Consider the following 16,784-nt stretch of genomic DNA (forward strand, 5'->3'; position numbering starts at 1 on the left):
TTCAAGCTGATAAACTATTGATTCATGAGGCTAACAGCAATAACAATAAGGTAACAGTAATTTTAAATACATTTGTACTTCATTTATTGGATAAATATGCACCTACTTACCTATTGTGCAGAACTTCATTTAATAAACTGGAGCATTTAAAATGATCAAAATCAGAGATCCAATTTCATGAGTTAAATAGATTTAGAAATATCGAAATCAGTCTAGGTTTTTTAGATTATTCATTAATATAAAAGTGAAAATATTTACAAAAGCATTTACCTAGACATTAAAAGATCATGAAAAACTCGCCTAAAATATTTATTAATTGTTTTCCAAGGAAATTCAGTTAATACACAGTTCTTGAAGAAAGGAACAACAGAAATTTTAAAATTAACTCAGTCAAATAGGTATGGTATAATAAATGAACAAACTTTGTTCAGAGAATAGTGAAAGTAGATGAATGCTTACAACGTTCACATAAGTTAGGCAATGGTGAAGACCACATTTTCACGATGAATTTTAACAGGCACATATTGGTCCAGATCACATCCTTTTTATAACAGATTTACAATATAAACAATATTTTCTACCAATAACACTTTCAAAGCAAAAATGGTGGTGACTAAATACTTTTATCACAAATCACAATTAATACAAATATAAAAAAAAACATCTAAGTAAAATCTATCACATTAATTTAAAATGAAAGAGCTTATGCTTTTAAAAAAAATTAAAATAAGCACTGAATAAAACAAGAGACATCCAAAAATTGACAGCCTTTCAATCACTGGACTGTACCTTAATCATATCACATCATGTCATTATCAATGACAAAGTAAACAGTTACATGACAATTACATTTAACTTGGCTGGTGTTCCACTAAAAAAGTCAATAATTAAAATTAAATCACCTTGGGATATACTCATAAGACTCATCTCAAGGAGGATAAAAGACTCTCAAATGATAAAGACAACATTTGGCGTCACTTAGTCAAAAATTAATTTCGTCCTCTTAAAATAAAATATTCTCTCTGGAACAAAACTGACCAAATTCCAACAATCAATACTGCAAAGTGCTTCAGTTAAGAAGGACTGGCTGGCAAGGAAATAAATGTAGAACTCAAAATAATTGAAATTAACTAACACTCTTTCCACCCTTGCCAACCCTACTACACATCATCTTCGGCCTTTAGCCATCACATTAATAAAACATGTTGGCAATTGAATCCATTCACAATGGTTCCCAAAAGTCCAAGCTCCAATATGAACCTTTCACTAAAAGGCCAGCTGCTAAAGTTGAAACATTGAAAAAGGACCTCACCTGCTTTGGTGCATTTACACAGGGCACTCATCCTCATCATTAGGATCTTTGGAATCTGAAGTTCCCTCAATCCCACCAACGGTACTTGGGACAGTGTAACGACCTAGAACCAAGGCTCGCAGAAGTGGTCCCACCTGATTAGAATCTTGTAATGCCTCTAACAGCATCTTCTCAACATTACGCATTATTGCCACTTTTTGATGTCCCTTCAAAGGATATGTAATCTGCCCCATTGGCCCAGCCTGTCCAAGATAAATGGAAAAACAATCAGAGTAAGCAACACTGAAACATAAGCAGACATACCACTGAATCTAAATTTTTTTATTATTGGTATTTTACATAATGCAGGTTTTGGATGTACACACTCTAGACAGCGGTATAATGATTCATTTTTTGTATATTCCAACAAAACACAACCTGACATTCAACACTACAATAACTCCCTCTTTGTTCTACATGCTTTCTTCCTTCATTCTACCGAACAATATAAAAATAATGTTTACTCTGAAAGAGTGTCAGATTGACAGCAGGTTTCTTTCTAATGGTAGGTCAAGGTAGCTCCTATATTTTAAAGAAAAAATATTTTATCCAAAGGGTAAAAAGGTTGTTGAACAAATTTTGACTAGTTTATCTATCACCTGGATTTTTATATGCATCATTATTACTTTTGGCAATTTGTGGCCATCTTTGATTTTCTTATGCAGTTGCCATTTTTTCCTCCATCATGTAAAAAGCACAAAAAAGATCTATTAGAAAATAAATTGTGGCAGCAATCCAGAAAAAGTTTCCTTATACTTGAGGAAAATAGCTTAACCTATAGTGGAAACAGCAAATAGCTTTGAAGGTATAAAACTTCTTAAGTTTTTGTGTACATCATCAAATAACATTTTTGGTATATTAACCAGGTGGCAACTCTATTCATGGATTCCCACACTCAAATTATTCCTGATTTTTCCTTCAAAAATGCAATTTTATTTCCCAACTTTCCTCTAAAGCATTTGAAATCTGACTAGTTATATTTCTGGTGGATATCCCTCATTGCTTTGCATGCCAGTGGTATCACTGAAGTCAAGTCTAAAACTATAGTTTTGAGTTTTTTTTCCAGAGCCTACATGTATGTTTTGACCTATGGCAAACACAAACCGACCTAAAAACTACAAGGTACTTCTTCCTCTTAAAGAATTCCTGAACCCATATTATATTCCAAATATGCAAATCTAATTCTCAACTTTGCAAAAAATCAGCCTTTTTCCCCATTTTTCTCTTGCATTTTTGAAGAATTCAAGCAAATCCTGACTGTCCCAAATTCATATTTATCTGGAGTTGCAATCCAAATTTGGGTTTCTTATGTGTGAGCTACATTACTTGTTCCCCCGAAGTCAGTCCCTGGCATCTGGATAATTTCCTTGCCAACCTATTCTGTCTTTTTCTAATGAACATAAAAAGTGTTAAAATTGCCCATAGCTGATCCCTGGCATTGGGAATATCTCCTTGACAACCACTTATCTAACTAACTAACCAGTATGGGCTAACCAGTATGACTGAGTATTTGTAGGTTCCTAAATTTGGCCCTCGGCAACAGGATTAATTTCCTTGTAAACCAATGTAGGAAATTCCAGTATGAATGAGAGCATGTAAGGTCATTTTCTGAGTGTCATACAATTTTGAATGCGTGTTTGATCACTGGCAAGGAATCAAATTTGCCCTTAAATCATTACGAGTTTGATTTTTTCCCCTTGCTTTCCCTTATACAGAGATGTAAAAAATGCTTTACAGCTACAGGGAATTTTTTTCACATAGTCATTCTAAAACACACATAAGAAGCTCATTTTCAAATGACCCTGCGGAAGTTACATAAATATTTATCAAATAAAATACAACTAAGTACCATTGGATTTAGTATTTTTCCTCTCATTTCAGGGAAAATCAAGCTATGCCATTATTTTTTCAAAACCCATGTGATATATAATTTTTACGATCATCTTTTCCGTTAGCCTAACAGAGTTCCTCGAACATGGATTCATGCAATGAGGCATCCTTGTGGAAGCTAACCCACATATTTAAGGTGTTTTAATGTACTAAACAAAGCTTACTTGATACAGTACGAATGCAAATGAAAAAAATGTCAGATTTTGACATTATAATTTTTTTTTACCAAAAGTACTGATAATTTTGTTTTTTTCTGCCAGTAATCAAATCTTACCTTATACCAAAAATTTACAGAAATCGTGTAGCCACCACGCATCAATGACTCCACATGATGCCACCAATATATAGGAATGTAAAGAACATCGCCAGGACCTATCACAGCCTCTTGTCCTCTAACTTCTCGGAACTTAGGAAACCGATTCAAATCTGGCCGATCAAAGTCCACCTGCAAAAAGGACATTCATGACTAATTTGCTATGAAACATATGATCAGAACAGGAGTGAGACTAATCAAAATCACTCAACTCTCATTAGCATGTTAACTCCCTAATGGTACAAATAAATGAAAATTATCACCTTTGTGTAAGCAAAAAATCAAGCATTTATAAAACTTTGTCACGGCACAAAAACCTTAAGCGGATTAAATGATATGTACCAGACAAATTAACATTGAAACTCAAGTAATTACTCAGCACAAGTGCTCCAACATTTCCATTCTATACTCGCATTACATAAAATCATTGCTAGGCAGAAGTATGAAGCCCAGTACAGGACTTAATTTGAAGACTCAAGTATCCACCTATCTAACTTCTCCCCATAAATTACCCTATGAGTATTGAGTTAAAACACAAATATAGGAAATTGCATCACGCATTATTTTGTGGAACCGTTCAATGATTTTAAAGACTCAAAAACTTAGTTATTCCACCAAATATTCATTTGGATACAGCACTGTTTTCAACAAATAAGGTCATCAGCTGGTGAGCAATGAAGACTAAGGGAGGAGGCTCCCAGTAAGGAAAGAGGAGCATGGAGGAATAGGAAGCATGAGGTAAAGCCTCCCTGTCATTAGCACTTACCGAGTGAAAAGGAGCCAAGGTCTAGAAGGGAGAAATGGAAAGTATACAAATATTCATCTACAATGTTATGATTACAATGGACACTTTCTACAATTTCAAACTGTTCTAAGAAATTCAGTCCAAGCCCTATCCTCACAAAGTGTATGGACTCCATGATGAAATCATGTTTGTGCCCTTTTACAATGAGACGTTGGGCAAAGAGAGAAGACACATTTTTGTTTTAAAAGCAGGCTTGGTTCATTTAGTTCATTATTTAAATACTCAGCCTGTTTGCCCAATATACACTGCTTCACATTCCTCAGTTAATTTATATGCACCAATTTTCCCAGATTAGAAATTTAATCTTTCGTGAGCAATATCAGGTTCTTCAGGATTGACTAACAGAAGAAGGCTATTTGAATTCTGTCCTTAGTCAATTTATTACACATATTCACAGAACTATGGGAGATGCCATGACAGTAGCTTTAATGGAGTCATCTGCATAACATGCAACAATGTCAAAGGGTACAAATCATTCGCCTTGACCAGGAATCGAACCCAGATCCCTCGATGTCTAGCCAAGTGGTTTAGCCAGTTAAGCTACTGATGCTTCCTCTTAGACTGATATTTTTTTATTTTAACTGGCTGAAGCACGTGGCCAGATATTGAGGGCTCCAGGTTTGAATCCCACTCAAGGCAAATGATTTTTAAACTTTGAAATTATTGAGTTTTAATTTGTTACACTTTTAGATGGGGTATTATAACCAGTGATACACCTAGTAATTATTTAAGTCAATTTTTTACTGAGGTTGATATGCAAATGAGCCAAATGATACTGATGTAGGGAAGAAAAAATCATACATGGAGGACTTATTTCCCGAGGGTAAAGTCATGAGTTATATCAGCAAATGGTGACCATAGTTTGATGATTACGAAGGAGCATATACTACTGTACTCGTATGCTGAAAAATGAACCACTTTAAGAACGACTCCCTAAATCAAGGTTGGGTGGGAGACTAAATATTAAAATAACCTTGTAATTTTATATAACGGACAAAGAGGGATTACAATATTACAATGCTAGCAACCATCACTTCTTCAATAGTTTTATTTCATCTATAGTTATAAATAAATACATAACAACACATAAATTCCCCATTGCATTGGAAAGAAATTTCCAATGGAAGTTTATTTAAATATTTACCAGCAGTTATTTACTTCCATTTTGAACACATAAACGTCATCATGGGTTTGTGTTGTACAGAGAGGCAATAAGAGAATTCAATATTCTCCGAAAAAGAATTCAAAATTATAAAATGGTGGCATATTACAACACTATTAAAAAACAACATACTCTCCTAGTGTACTATCCTCACAGTTAATACACACGTATCAGTACAAGAGATAAAAGGAAGACCTAAACTGTATTATCTAGCGGAATAATATCCAATGCTGTAACTTTATGCATAACAAAATCCACAAGTTAACTCACTATTCAATTTGGTGCCTAAATTGACAACTTCGACACAAGAAACAAAAGAACCTCCAAGGTACCAACTCTACAAAATTTAGTATTAAGGCCATAAGGCTCATAAGGCCAAAAAACCAAAGTATTTAACAAATTACAAACTGAAATCAAATCCTCAATTTGCCTGACTCATTTTAAGAAACTGGAAAAAAATATTTCCTCTCTCTAGAGATTTGGGTTACTTTCATTCATGTTACTAATTATGTTAATTATTTGACGTATACAATCCCTGATGAAAAAACATGCCTTTACCTCATCATTTTAATTGATTTACTATATGTAGTCTTAATGCTTCTGAAATATCTTTGTCTGAGGATATTTTTGTAATTTCCTGGGTCAAAAATCTTATAAGGAACTTTCTCTCTACCATGCACTGTAATAACTTGATTACATTCCTTTTGCAAAAACTTCCTCTTTGATAATGCAGTAATTAAGGATTGAGGTTTAACAAATCTGTTAAAAAGATTGATCTTTTTTAAGATTTGTGTTACTCTTATTAATGCTTCTTCAATAGGTTTATTCTATTATTATTATTAGGTAATCTACAGGTAAAGGTAGGTTTTAGGATGGACACAGCTGTAGTGACCATCATATTTATCTTGGGAATGAAATATTGAGGTGGTTTCCCGCTGCCTTCCTCAATAATGTTTTTAAAGTGACACCATCACTTACTGGCCGCCCCACTGGGGTCAGTAGAACCCATTGCAGTCGCCTCACTGAGGAACAGATGCTGCGTGGACTACCTTTCGTCTGGCTCCTAACCTTCGACCTATCTGGCATGGGTGACCCCACCAGGAGCAATTACAATTACTCCTGCCAGCACAGCTGTAGGGGTCATCGGAACGCACAAGCCCTTCCACCACATCAAGGTTGTAGTCCAGGGAGGGGTTTATTCTATTATGCGCCCGAATTCTGGTTAAAACAAATATGTACTAACAATTAATCCAATCAAACTGCTTACGTACTCCAATAGATATACTACCTTGATCAAAAATTTCCCGGAATTTATTCAGAAAATTAAAAATACAAGTTTATTCATCTAAATCTATATTGTCCCCTTCAAAGTAATCCCCATCGACTGCAACACACTTATGCCAGCGCTTGATCCAATCCTCGAAACATTTTTTATATTCGGTTTTCGGTATGTCCATCAGTGCTTCCTGCGATTTTTCCATTACTTCCTCTCGGCTGCTAAAACGCGTTCCCCGTAATGGTTTTTTAACTCGATTGAACAGAAAGAAGTCACAGGGAGCCAAATCAGGTGAATTCGGTGGCTGTTGGATGGTATTTGTTGCATTTTTTGTCAAAAAATTACGAATAATGATAGCACTGTGCGACGGTGCGTTATCATGGTGCAAAATCCACGAGTTTTCTGCCCACATTTCTGGTCTCTTTCGGCGAATTGCTTCACGCAAACGTCTCATAACGCCCAAATAATACTCTTTGTTTACTGTCTGGCCTTCTGGCAAAAATTCATGATGCACTACACCGTTGTAATCCATGAAAACCGTCAGCATTGCCTTCTTTTTTGACTGAAAACGACGTGGTTTTTTTGGTCTCGGCTCATTTGGTGAACGCCATTCACTTGCCTGATGTCTGGATTGCGTGTCGTACTCATAAACCCACGTCTCGTCTCCAGTAATGATCCTTTTGATGAATGTGGGATCGGATTCAGCCTCGCAAATCATGTCTTTTGCGACGTCAACACGGTCTCTTTTTTGCATGAAATTGAGGCCAACTTTGCTGCTACACGACGGAAACCCAAATCATTAACCACAATGTCTTGGGCGGATCCATAGGCAATGTTCAAGTCCTCCGCTATTTCTCTGATGGTTAATTTGCGGTTATTGACCAACATTTCTTTTACTTTATCAATTTTTTCACCGACTTTCGATGTCGATGGTCTGCCACTGCGTTCATCATCTTCGATTGACTCACGACCACTTCTGAACCGCTCGTGCCACTGGTAAACGACCGTTTTTTTTAGAGAATCGTTGCCGAAACACTTTTCCAACATTTCCAACGTCCGTGCGCCACTAAATCCGTTTTTTACGCAAAATTTAATACAAGTTCGTTGTTGCAAATTTAAATCCATTTCTGCAATTGTAAAAAATCGCCAACACACACAGAGATAGATGTACTCTTGGCTACGTAACTTTTGCAAATGTCAAGTTATGACAATAAGATTTAAAGGGAATATCAACAACAGATGTACCAATTTAACAAAAAAAACAGAACTCAAATCGGAACGATGGGAGCGCCACACGGTGGTTATTCCGGGAACTTTTTGATCAAGGTAGTATTTTACAAACACATAATACATATTTCTGTTATTTTTTCTTTTCCTACATAATCTTGCTAAATAGATTTCATGCATAAGAAAGTTATGGATCAATTTTGTGAATTTTTTGTTCATAGATCAGACTATTATATAGTCATGATTTTGGTTAAGTAGTTGCTGGGCTAATATTGTGAATTATTAACTCTTGGAAATTGAAAAGATTGTTATTTTTACACCTATTTGCTAACCATTATAACCACTACTACCCTGTACAGGGATCTTTCTAGGGGTTAGGAGGTAGAAGAGACTCCATACTCCCAATCTTGCCCCAAAATAAAGACAACTCTCTATTAATCTACAGCTACTTTTGGCCAAATTATTTAGAATTTTTCTAAAATGAACAAGTCTGTCTGAAACTAACAATGTTTTAAGAACAAATGGTTAGCCAAACACAATCCATCAAATGTTGCACTCAAATGTCAATCAATAACAACCCTTAAGAGCCTCTCACAAATGGTAGTATCATTTGAATAACATATTTTGTAGTTTTTCTGCAAAGTAAATATTTTCTTAATTACCATACACCAACCCCAAGGTATGAAACTTGCCAATGTTAGGCATGCAATTACATGCCATGACTAGATGAATAATAATGGAGTTGAATACATCCAAAATAGACAACAGCAAGTGGAAAACACTGAAAAAATTGAATGACACACTTGCTACAAAAAACTGTACTTCGAAATAGGTTTGAGATGTATAGATTTTACTGATCCATTTAAAATGTAAAAGTTGTTGATGTTAGCAACTGCCAGAGCAATTTATTTCTTGAAGAATTGTTAAGGTTTAACAAGTTGGCAAACATTAGAGAGAAGAGGAAGCCAACAGAATGCAATTACTGTCACTGGCATATCCTTTACATATTTATTTCTAAAACGATGAGTGTATAATAAAGCATAGCCTCAAAAACATATTCACAGAATGTGTAATTCTGGGTTGCAAACATTAAGCCCAGAGAGTGAAGAACATCAATCTACATGGTCATTATTTTATCACAGGAAAAAATCAATGACATTATGATAGACTGATTTTTGGTAAATATTAATACATAGTACATGAATTTCATTAATAATAGTGAGCATCATTAAAAAAATTTATAAAAATATGAAACCAAAGCATTAAACAAAGATTCTAGAGAGGTACACAATTCTGACAAGCAATGAAGAATACTAATGGCATTAAGTGCTTTAATAAACCCACTGAGTGTAAAACTTTACAAAAAACAGTACTACTAAATACATATCCAGTTGAGGTGAAAATGATTCTTAAACAATACGATGAGTAAAAGTGACCAAGTGCAAATAAAATAGAGTAGGGTGAAATTTTGTGGGAAGTTCCCTGCATTCCTTTAGAGAATTTATTGCCAAATTTCCTTTTGTCAGGGCTTACATAAACGTGTTAAAAGCTACTTTAAGGGGTAATCTAATGTGCTAAACATATAAACTCGAACCAAATAGAATAGAGACCCAACCCACAGTGTTGGAGATTTCACAAACAGCTAACAGCCATAACCTGAAATGCCTTTACGTATGTGCAGTTGTTCTAATTGAACACATATCATTACAGTGAAGATTCTTCAGTCATTACATTGAACATTCATTACTTCCGGGGTGTGATAATAAAGGAATCAATATTTCATAAGAAAAAATTTATCTACTTTCATTATGCTTAACAATCAATGGCACTTTAAAGAATACAAGATTTAACCTAGGTCTACATACACACCATGATTCTTAACAAATGTCACAAATTTTTAAGGTTAATACAGATTTTCAAAAACTTTTCAGAATTAGCGATGGATATGCACTCACCTTCATGCTACTACACACTGCCAAAAACATTAGGACTGCGTTTGAAACTGTGCAATCATTTATAATCAATAGGCTATACACGGGAGTAATTGTATGGGAAAATGACCTCATTCCAAAAATCAGAGACAGCTTGCAAAGAAACTTAGTTCTTTCAAACGTAGGCAATCAATTCTTTAAAGCTGAGAACACTTCATTAAGATAAATCATCAATTGGAACAAAATTGCAACTGAGAAATTAAAATGAATAATTTCCCATTAGTGTATTTATTACAGATGTTTGAAGCAAGCTTTTTTCAAAGAATTAAATACTACATGATACTTTTCCATTTAGGTAAATTCATATTTAACTAAAATTCGACCAAATGTGAAAGCATGCAATTCAGTGAAGTTCTGTTCATGGCATAAATGAACTGCACTATAAAATTGCAAAATATTAAAACTGATGCCAATAATATCACTTTACCCCATTTTTTACAAAACCAAAATTAAATATACAATGTCAAAGGCAGATATCCTTTTACAATCGATTAATAGATGCTTCTGTCATTCAGATTTTCACATATTACTATTGGTACTTTACATTTTAAGGTAGGTTATGGATGGACATAGAATGGACAATAATAAATTTCTCTGCCATTCCTACTAAAACACAACCTGAAATCCAAAATTAAAATAAGCTCTTCTTCAATTCTGCATATCCCACCTCCTGCTTTACAATTTATAATTTTTCTGTCCTCAGCAGTCTCATAGCACTCCTAGCCCTTACTAGGACCTTTGCAGCTGCCTCAATGAGGAACAGACGCTGCGTGGATTACCCTTTGACCTATCTGGCATTAGTGACTCTACCAGGAGCAATTATCATTGCTCCCACCAGCAGAACTCTAGAATTCAGAATGCACAAGCCATTCCACTAGATCATGGCTATGATTCATGGGGAGAGATTTTCACGTAAGTGAACACTAAATACTAAAATATTCCAAAGTAAAATGACAAAAATAATAACCGCCTCTAAAATTTTGAAATATTCACCAAATTGAGCATGATTTGAAATTTAGAATTACATTGATTAAAACGTATTCTAGTACTGATAGCTGTACATAAAACTACAAGAGAAGTCAATGAGGTAATTTTTTCCTTACATTAAGTAAAGAATTTATTATTAGGAATAGAGACATAAGTAAGGTGCTGTCATAATTTTAAATATGCATTTTTTTGGATTGTGCAAACGCAACACCAGACATATGCAGTCATACACTAGAGACAAAGGTCAATGGTTTGCACTCCCACCAACATCTTCATGTAATTTATTAAAGAGCAATATTTGGGAAATTGCATATGGATGCATATTTATGGGTAATATGTCACTTTGGGCACCTAATTAGAGAGTTAGAAACTGTCCAAGTAGATTAGCGTTCAATTATTCCCACACATGTTATTAATACCACACATATAAAAATATATTTGCACTTTGAATAGACAAGAGTATTAATTAATAGTTATTTGTTATTTTTTTAACATTTACCTGTATTCCCATGGAACATAAAGAAAATCCTGCAAGTGACAATGATAGTTGCACATATCTTAAAACCCATTTTTTTTCCTCTCCCTACCTCGCTTACTCAATATTCTACCCTCAATCACAGCCTTCAACATTCCATCGCCTCTCAAAATCTACTGCATTCAATTTCCCTACCTTTGCTGAATAAACCAAAATTGTTTATAGGATTTCCCTGTATTTTATCAAAAATTTGTGACAACTGCTAACATTCATCCAGTGACTTGAAATTTTTCAAAAACAGTGCCATAATAGTGACATCACAAATTACATACAAAAATGGCAAGTATGTGAGGTACTTCATTACCCCAATAAAAGTATGAAAGAGTTTACCTGAAGAGTATTTGACATAAAAACCTCGCAGATGGATTCTATGGATTTATTTCAATGTTAATTCACAGGACAGGAAGAATTTGGTCCTCTAATGTCCCTGGTGGTGGCAAATTTGGTGGTAAATTGCAGACTTCACAGAGTTGAATTCATCTGTTCCCGCATGTCAAAATGCACTTCCTCTCTCTGCCAGTACACATGATGATAAAAATTGCTACTCTTCCAAATTTCCAAAAAGTGCTGCTAAAAAATTAGTGAAGCATTTTTGTCCAAAAGTTCAAAACTTAAATGGATAAATGGATGGTTCCTAAGGGTTACCATTACATTTTCTTTTAAATCTGATTAATAAACATCACTCAACTTTCACTACTATTACTATGTTTATGATTATTTATACTTGTCCATCACTTTCTTTTAAGTGCCATTTCCATGGAATTGGTATATACAGGTATATATTGTACACTTAATATTGGCACTTACAGGGCCTTTCAGACAAGTAGTCCAAACATTCTCTCTCATTACTTTAATAATTAAAAATAATCAATTATGTAGATTAAGAGCAACAGAAAGCATATTTGAAATACAATATGATATGGATTGAAGAAAATTGCACCACTATCTTCTTGGACTTGCCAAAAATATACCAAATTTACAGCAAAGTAAACTGTCTAGTAATGGTATAAGTTATCAGTTCATTACTGATGAAAATAGGTGAAATATTTGAACAACTTACTCAAACTTTGAATTCTTTCACAAGATTTTTCCTCAGGGTAAATTTTCTAGCTAACCCATTATTCTCAATTAGCTTAAAAACTAAAAAGCTTACAAAAGGACGTTTCTGATATTCACTATTTTTCAAAACCAAAGTAATCAACCACTAGAATATTCACAGCCTAGAGCAGAACAAATACTTATAAAATCAAACAGCAATATGGAATTGCAACCATCTGGAACTTTTAAAGATTATTTCAGATAGTATGATTTGCAAAAACGCCTGCCAAAATAATAGTTGTGTAGTAATAAAGTAATGTTGCTCACTTACTTGGCTTTGCCTGTCATGAGGGTGAAATACTGGATGAGGATACAAACACTCAAACTGTTCAGGTGGAAAAAGAATGCACCTCTTGTAACCTCGAATTTGAGCAAAGAAGTTCTGCTGCTCATCATAATGGCAAGGAGTCACATTGCCTATGAAGCATCAAATTGATACCAATTAATTTTAGTTCATAATTACATGGATATAGTTCCCATTCCTCATGCCATTTATGGAGGCACAGGTTTCCGTTTGACATTTTTTATTACGATAAATAAAAAATATTTTTGAAAGAGCAGTTGAGACTGAAGAGAGCTGGAACACAGCAACTGAGAATACTATTAAGAAAGCAGGATGTCCAGTAAATGACTTAAGGAGTGGGAATTGTGATTTAAGTAATGGCAAACAATATAAGCTTAGTTTTTCATAAACTGTGGTAAAACTAAGGCCAAGCAAATGTTGAATTAAAGACCCGGGATATTCACTTACCCACGACATAGCCTGAAATAGCTGCCTAGCAGTTAACCCAGTGAACCTTACCATATAACTAACCAGCTCTCCATTCCCAATATTGCACTTATACAAATATTATTAACAAAACTCAATAGTCACTGAATTTAATTTAGAAGTATTCCTAAGTTATTTCCTTTTAAGTTCAAAATGCATCAAATATTTAATAATTCGGCACCAGACACATACTGCAATATTTGTCTCCATGTGATAATGACAGATACAATACTACTTCTCCATTTTGTTGATCATCTCTTTTCAATCATCTAAACCACAAAGAACTGCATGACGTTCAGCAAAATTAAATTTATGGCTAACCCCTAGATTATTGAAAAGTTATAGAGATATTGTTTTTGAAGCTCATCATGACCAAAAAAATCATAAAGCTTTCCTTAATTCCTTCCATTGTAGTTGTAAAAATGATTAAAAATGCGACAAAGTCGACTATTTCTTCGTTTTGGCTGTAAGAATCCCGCAATTTAGTGAAATACACACAATTCATTGATAGGAGTTCTTTTCCCAAAATTAACAGTATAAACAATAAACAAAATAAATAAATATTTCCATCTGCATAGAAATTAGTATAAGGCAGTAATAAATTCTGAGGTATCACATCACAAGAAATTGCACACCATTAATCAAATTACCAAACTGGACTTAATGATGACTAATGTAACTAAGTCCTCCCTCAGGCTGTCTTTCATGTATTGAACCAAAAGTTTACAAAATTTCATGCACTGTATGGGCAACTGAAAACTGAACTAGATAAAACTGAAATGTTTTATCAACTTAATAACCTATTTACCACTCACTACAAAAACTACAAGCACTCTTATAACAACAAATTTTTAAATAATTATCTAACATATATGTTATCTGATTATTAAAACTATTTAACTTTTCCAGATCTTACAAGAGGTAAAAAAATGATAAATTCCTGAAAAAAAGCTACGTCAAGATTATGTATTACCTTCCATTGCTATCAATAAAAGATTGGACGTTAAATGTCCCCAAGAATGACTTTTTTGCTCAGCATTAATCCAGTCCCAATTGAATTTAAGAAAATCTTCCACAATAGCTGGACCGACAGTATTATTTAATGCCTGCTGCAAGTACATTCTGAAAATTAAAGAGGAATTCCGAAAAAAATAATTGGAAAGTGTTGCCTTAAATAACAATAAATATATTGAGCCAAATCCACAAAGACAGAACTCCTAAATAAAAATTAAAGCTAGAACCAACCTTTCTTCACCTCTTTTCCATTGTCTTAACTTCTTGGCAAATTCAGGAAATTTCATATCCACCCTTCGAGTGGACGGTGTAAATTCTGGGCCAACGTCTTGTAACTTCTTGTCATCATAATACTTGAACTTGTGGTTCCTGGATAAGAAGACTGAAAATTCACCTGGCCCTATATGTTTCTCCAGGTAGTCTAGATCCCATTTTATTGCGGAAGCAACTAACTTTGCATCAGTTATTACAACAGGTTTCTGAAAGTACGTAGAGAACGTCAAATTGTAAATAATTATGGCTAGAAATGTAGTGGCATGATTATTGTTATGTACAACAGATTAATCTTCCATCGCCAGTCACTTAACTTACATTAGCGGTAATATATTCCTGAACTTTCGGGTCACTGCAGCTCAGTCTTGGAATTTCTTCTAACTGAATATCATATTTCCTTAGCTGATTAGGATCCCAACATCTTTTTCTATCCGCCATGTTAAATATTATGATTGCGAACAGCGACACAGTTTTTCCTCAACCTATATATCTGGCTGGCGATTGATCAACATCTTCGAAGTCAAGTCTTGACGGATCCAACTCCAAATTTTATTTATTTTTCAGATGAGCACCTTTGCTGTAAAACCCAATCACTTAACAAGAGACTGATCAAACCACTTCCTTTTCCAGATGAATTTAGCTATTCCATTAGACGAGACGCGATTTTTAACGCATTATTAGGCTGCACCGAAGATAATGACCGTAACAGGTAGGTAACGTTACCCCGGTCACGTAGGCATTTCTGGGACTTGGGGTTTTGTAGTAAACAAACAAAAGCGTACGCGGGTATACCTTCCCACCAGTCGCACCTATTTCGGAAAAGGGTCTCACAGCCACTGAACACCAGCTGCAAATTTAGCGGGCCTATTGAAATAATTATCTCTCAATTCACAGTTCAGACGCCCAATCCTCCACCCTTGTTCTAATAATCTTTTCTTAATAAAAGTACACTAAAGATAAGTGATCAGAGGATTTTTAGAACGCTAAAGACGGGACATGATCTTCCATTAAATATAAATCAAAAGAAACAGAAAAGTAAACGTTTAAACTAACGCATCAAATCGTTCATTAAATCAATGTGCAAAATATTGATTCAGAAATGAGTTACATTTTCGAGTGGAAAATCTGGCAAAATTTTATGCGAGACTATTTCCAATCATAGTAAAGCTAGATAAATAAAATAAACATATTCGGACAAATTAAAGTATGCGCACACGTTGAGCAAAATCCATATAAAAATCAATAGGAAAAAGCAAGGAAAGTATGAAAAAGAAAGTCAAATAAGGAACAGATTAGTTATAATGTGAGAAGTATATTGCATTATTACGTCGAAGTGCCAGAATTTTGCATGATATACACGACAGATACAAATAAAAATGTTAATTTCGAGCTGGAAGGTGTGGGAATAATATAGCCATACTACCGACAATATTGATTTAAATTTCAAATTAATGCAGGGCAGAACATGCAGATGTGACGCAGTATTGGATTGGTGAAAATTTTAGGCAAAGTGTGGCATGGGAAAGATGGGGGTCAGGAAAGGTCAGAAGTTTGTGGCGTAATAATATGCGGACGGCCCTTTCAGAATTTTGTATCCGGAGTTATTTTTATTTAGTGCCTTTCATTTCTACTGAGCTCCCCCAAGGAGCAATTTCGTATTGATTCCTGTATACGCCTTTACCTCACTGCGTCGATCGGGTTTGCAATCTCTTGGACGGCTGGGCGAAATACCCAAGCCCAATTCTAGACAGAGTTTGTCGAAGCTTTTTTAGCTTCATGAAAGTAAACTAACCGGTTTCTAAGCATATTGATTTATTTATGATTCAATAAATGATCGCATACAGTCTGTACTTGAGTTTGTACTGTTTCACTCGATGTTTTCCCAGACGGCTAAACCACCTGTGTGTATTTGAGTTCTCATATTTTTCGCCCGCGAGATTTCATTCAATACATATTATTACTTTAATCCTCTTAATTTTATTTGTTATCACATGCATCGCAAAAAATAAGGAAGGTAATTTTTATGAAAATAGCTTTCTCAGATGTAAAAGCTGTGCATTGAAGGTCATTGGAATAAAAAAATGATACGTTCT

The 16,784-nt window shown here is 34.4% G+C and overlaps 1 protein-coding gene across 1 annotated transcript; it reads right to left on the minus strand.

The window, feature by feature from the left end:
- Positions 1 to 301: 301 nt before the first annotated feature.
- On the minus strand, positions 302 to 15,512 carry LOC139700844 (hypoxia-inducible factor 1-alpha inhibitor-like). Its single transcript, XM_071599275.1, has 6 exons — positions 15,010 to 15,512; positions 14,650 to 14,897; positions 14,378 to 14,526; positions 12,907 to 13,052; positions 3,516 to 3,686; positions 302 to 1,554 (listed from the first exon to the last, which is right to left on the minus strand). The coding sequence occupies exons 1-6, from the start codon at positions 15,127 to 15,129 to the stop codon at positions 1,327 to 1,329; spliced, it is 1,062 nt and encodes a 353-aa protein (XP_071455376.1). The 5' UTR covers positions 15,130 to 15,512; the 3' UTR covers positions 302 to 1,326.
- Positions 15,513 to 16,784: the final 1,272 nt, after the last annotated feature.

Source organism: Hetaerina americana, unplaced genomic scaffold (genome assembly GCF_022747635.1).
Source record: "Hetaerina americana unplaced genomic scaffold, ioHetAmer1.1.p SCAF_11, whole genome shotgun sequence".
NCBI classification, from domain to species: Eukaryota; Metazoa; Arthropoda; class Insecta; order Odonata; family Calopterygidae; genus Hetaerina; species Hetaerina americana.

Bases quoted from the DNA above. Each gene is read 5' to 3' on its own strand.
- LOC139700844 (XM_071599275.1), bottom strand. From the start codon at position 15,129: ATGGCGGATAGAAAAAGATGTTGGGATCCTAATCAGCTAAGGAAATAT. The intron at 3,687-12,906 runs GTAAGTGAGCAA...TCCTTTTTGCAG, and splicing joins CTCATGACAGGCAAAGCCAA to GTGGACTTTGATCGGCCAGA. The intron at 1,555-3,515 runs GTAAGATTTGAT...TATCTTGGACAG, and splicing joins CTGTAAATTTTTGGTATAAG to GCTGGGCCAATGGGGCAGAT.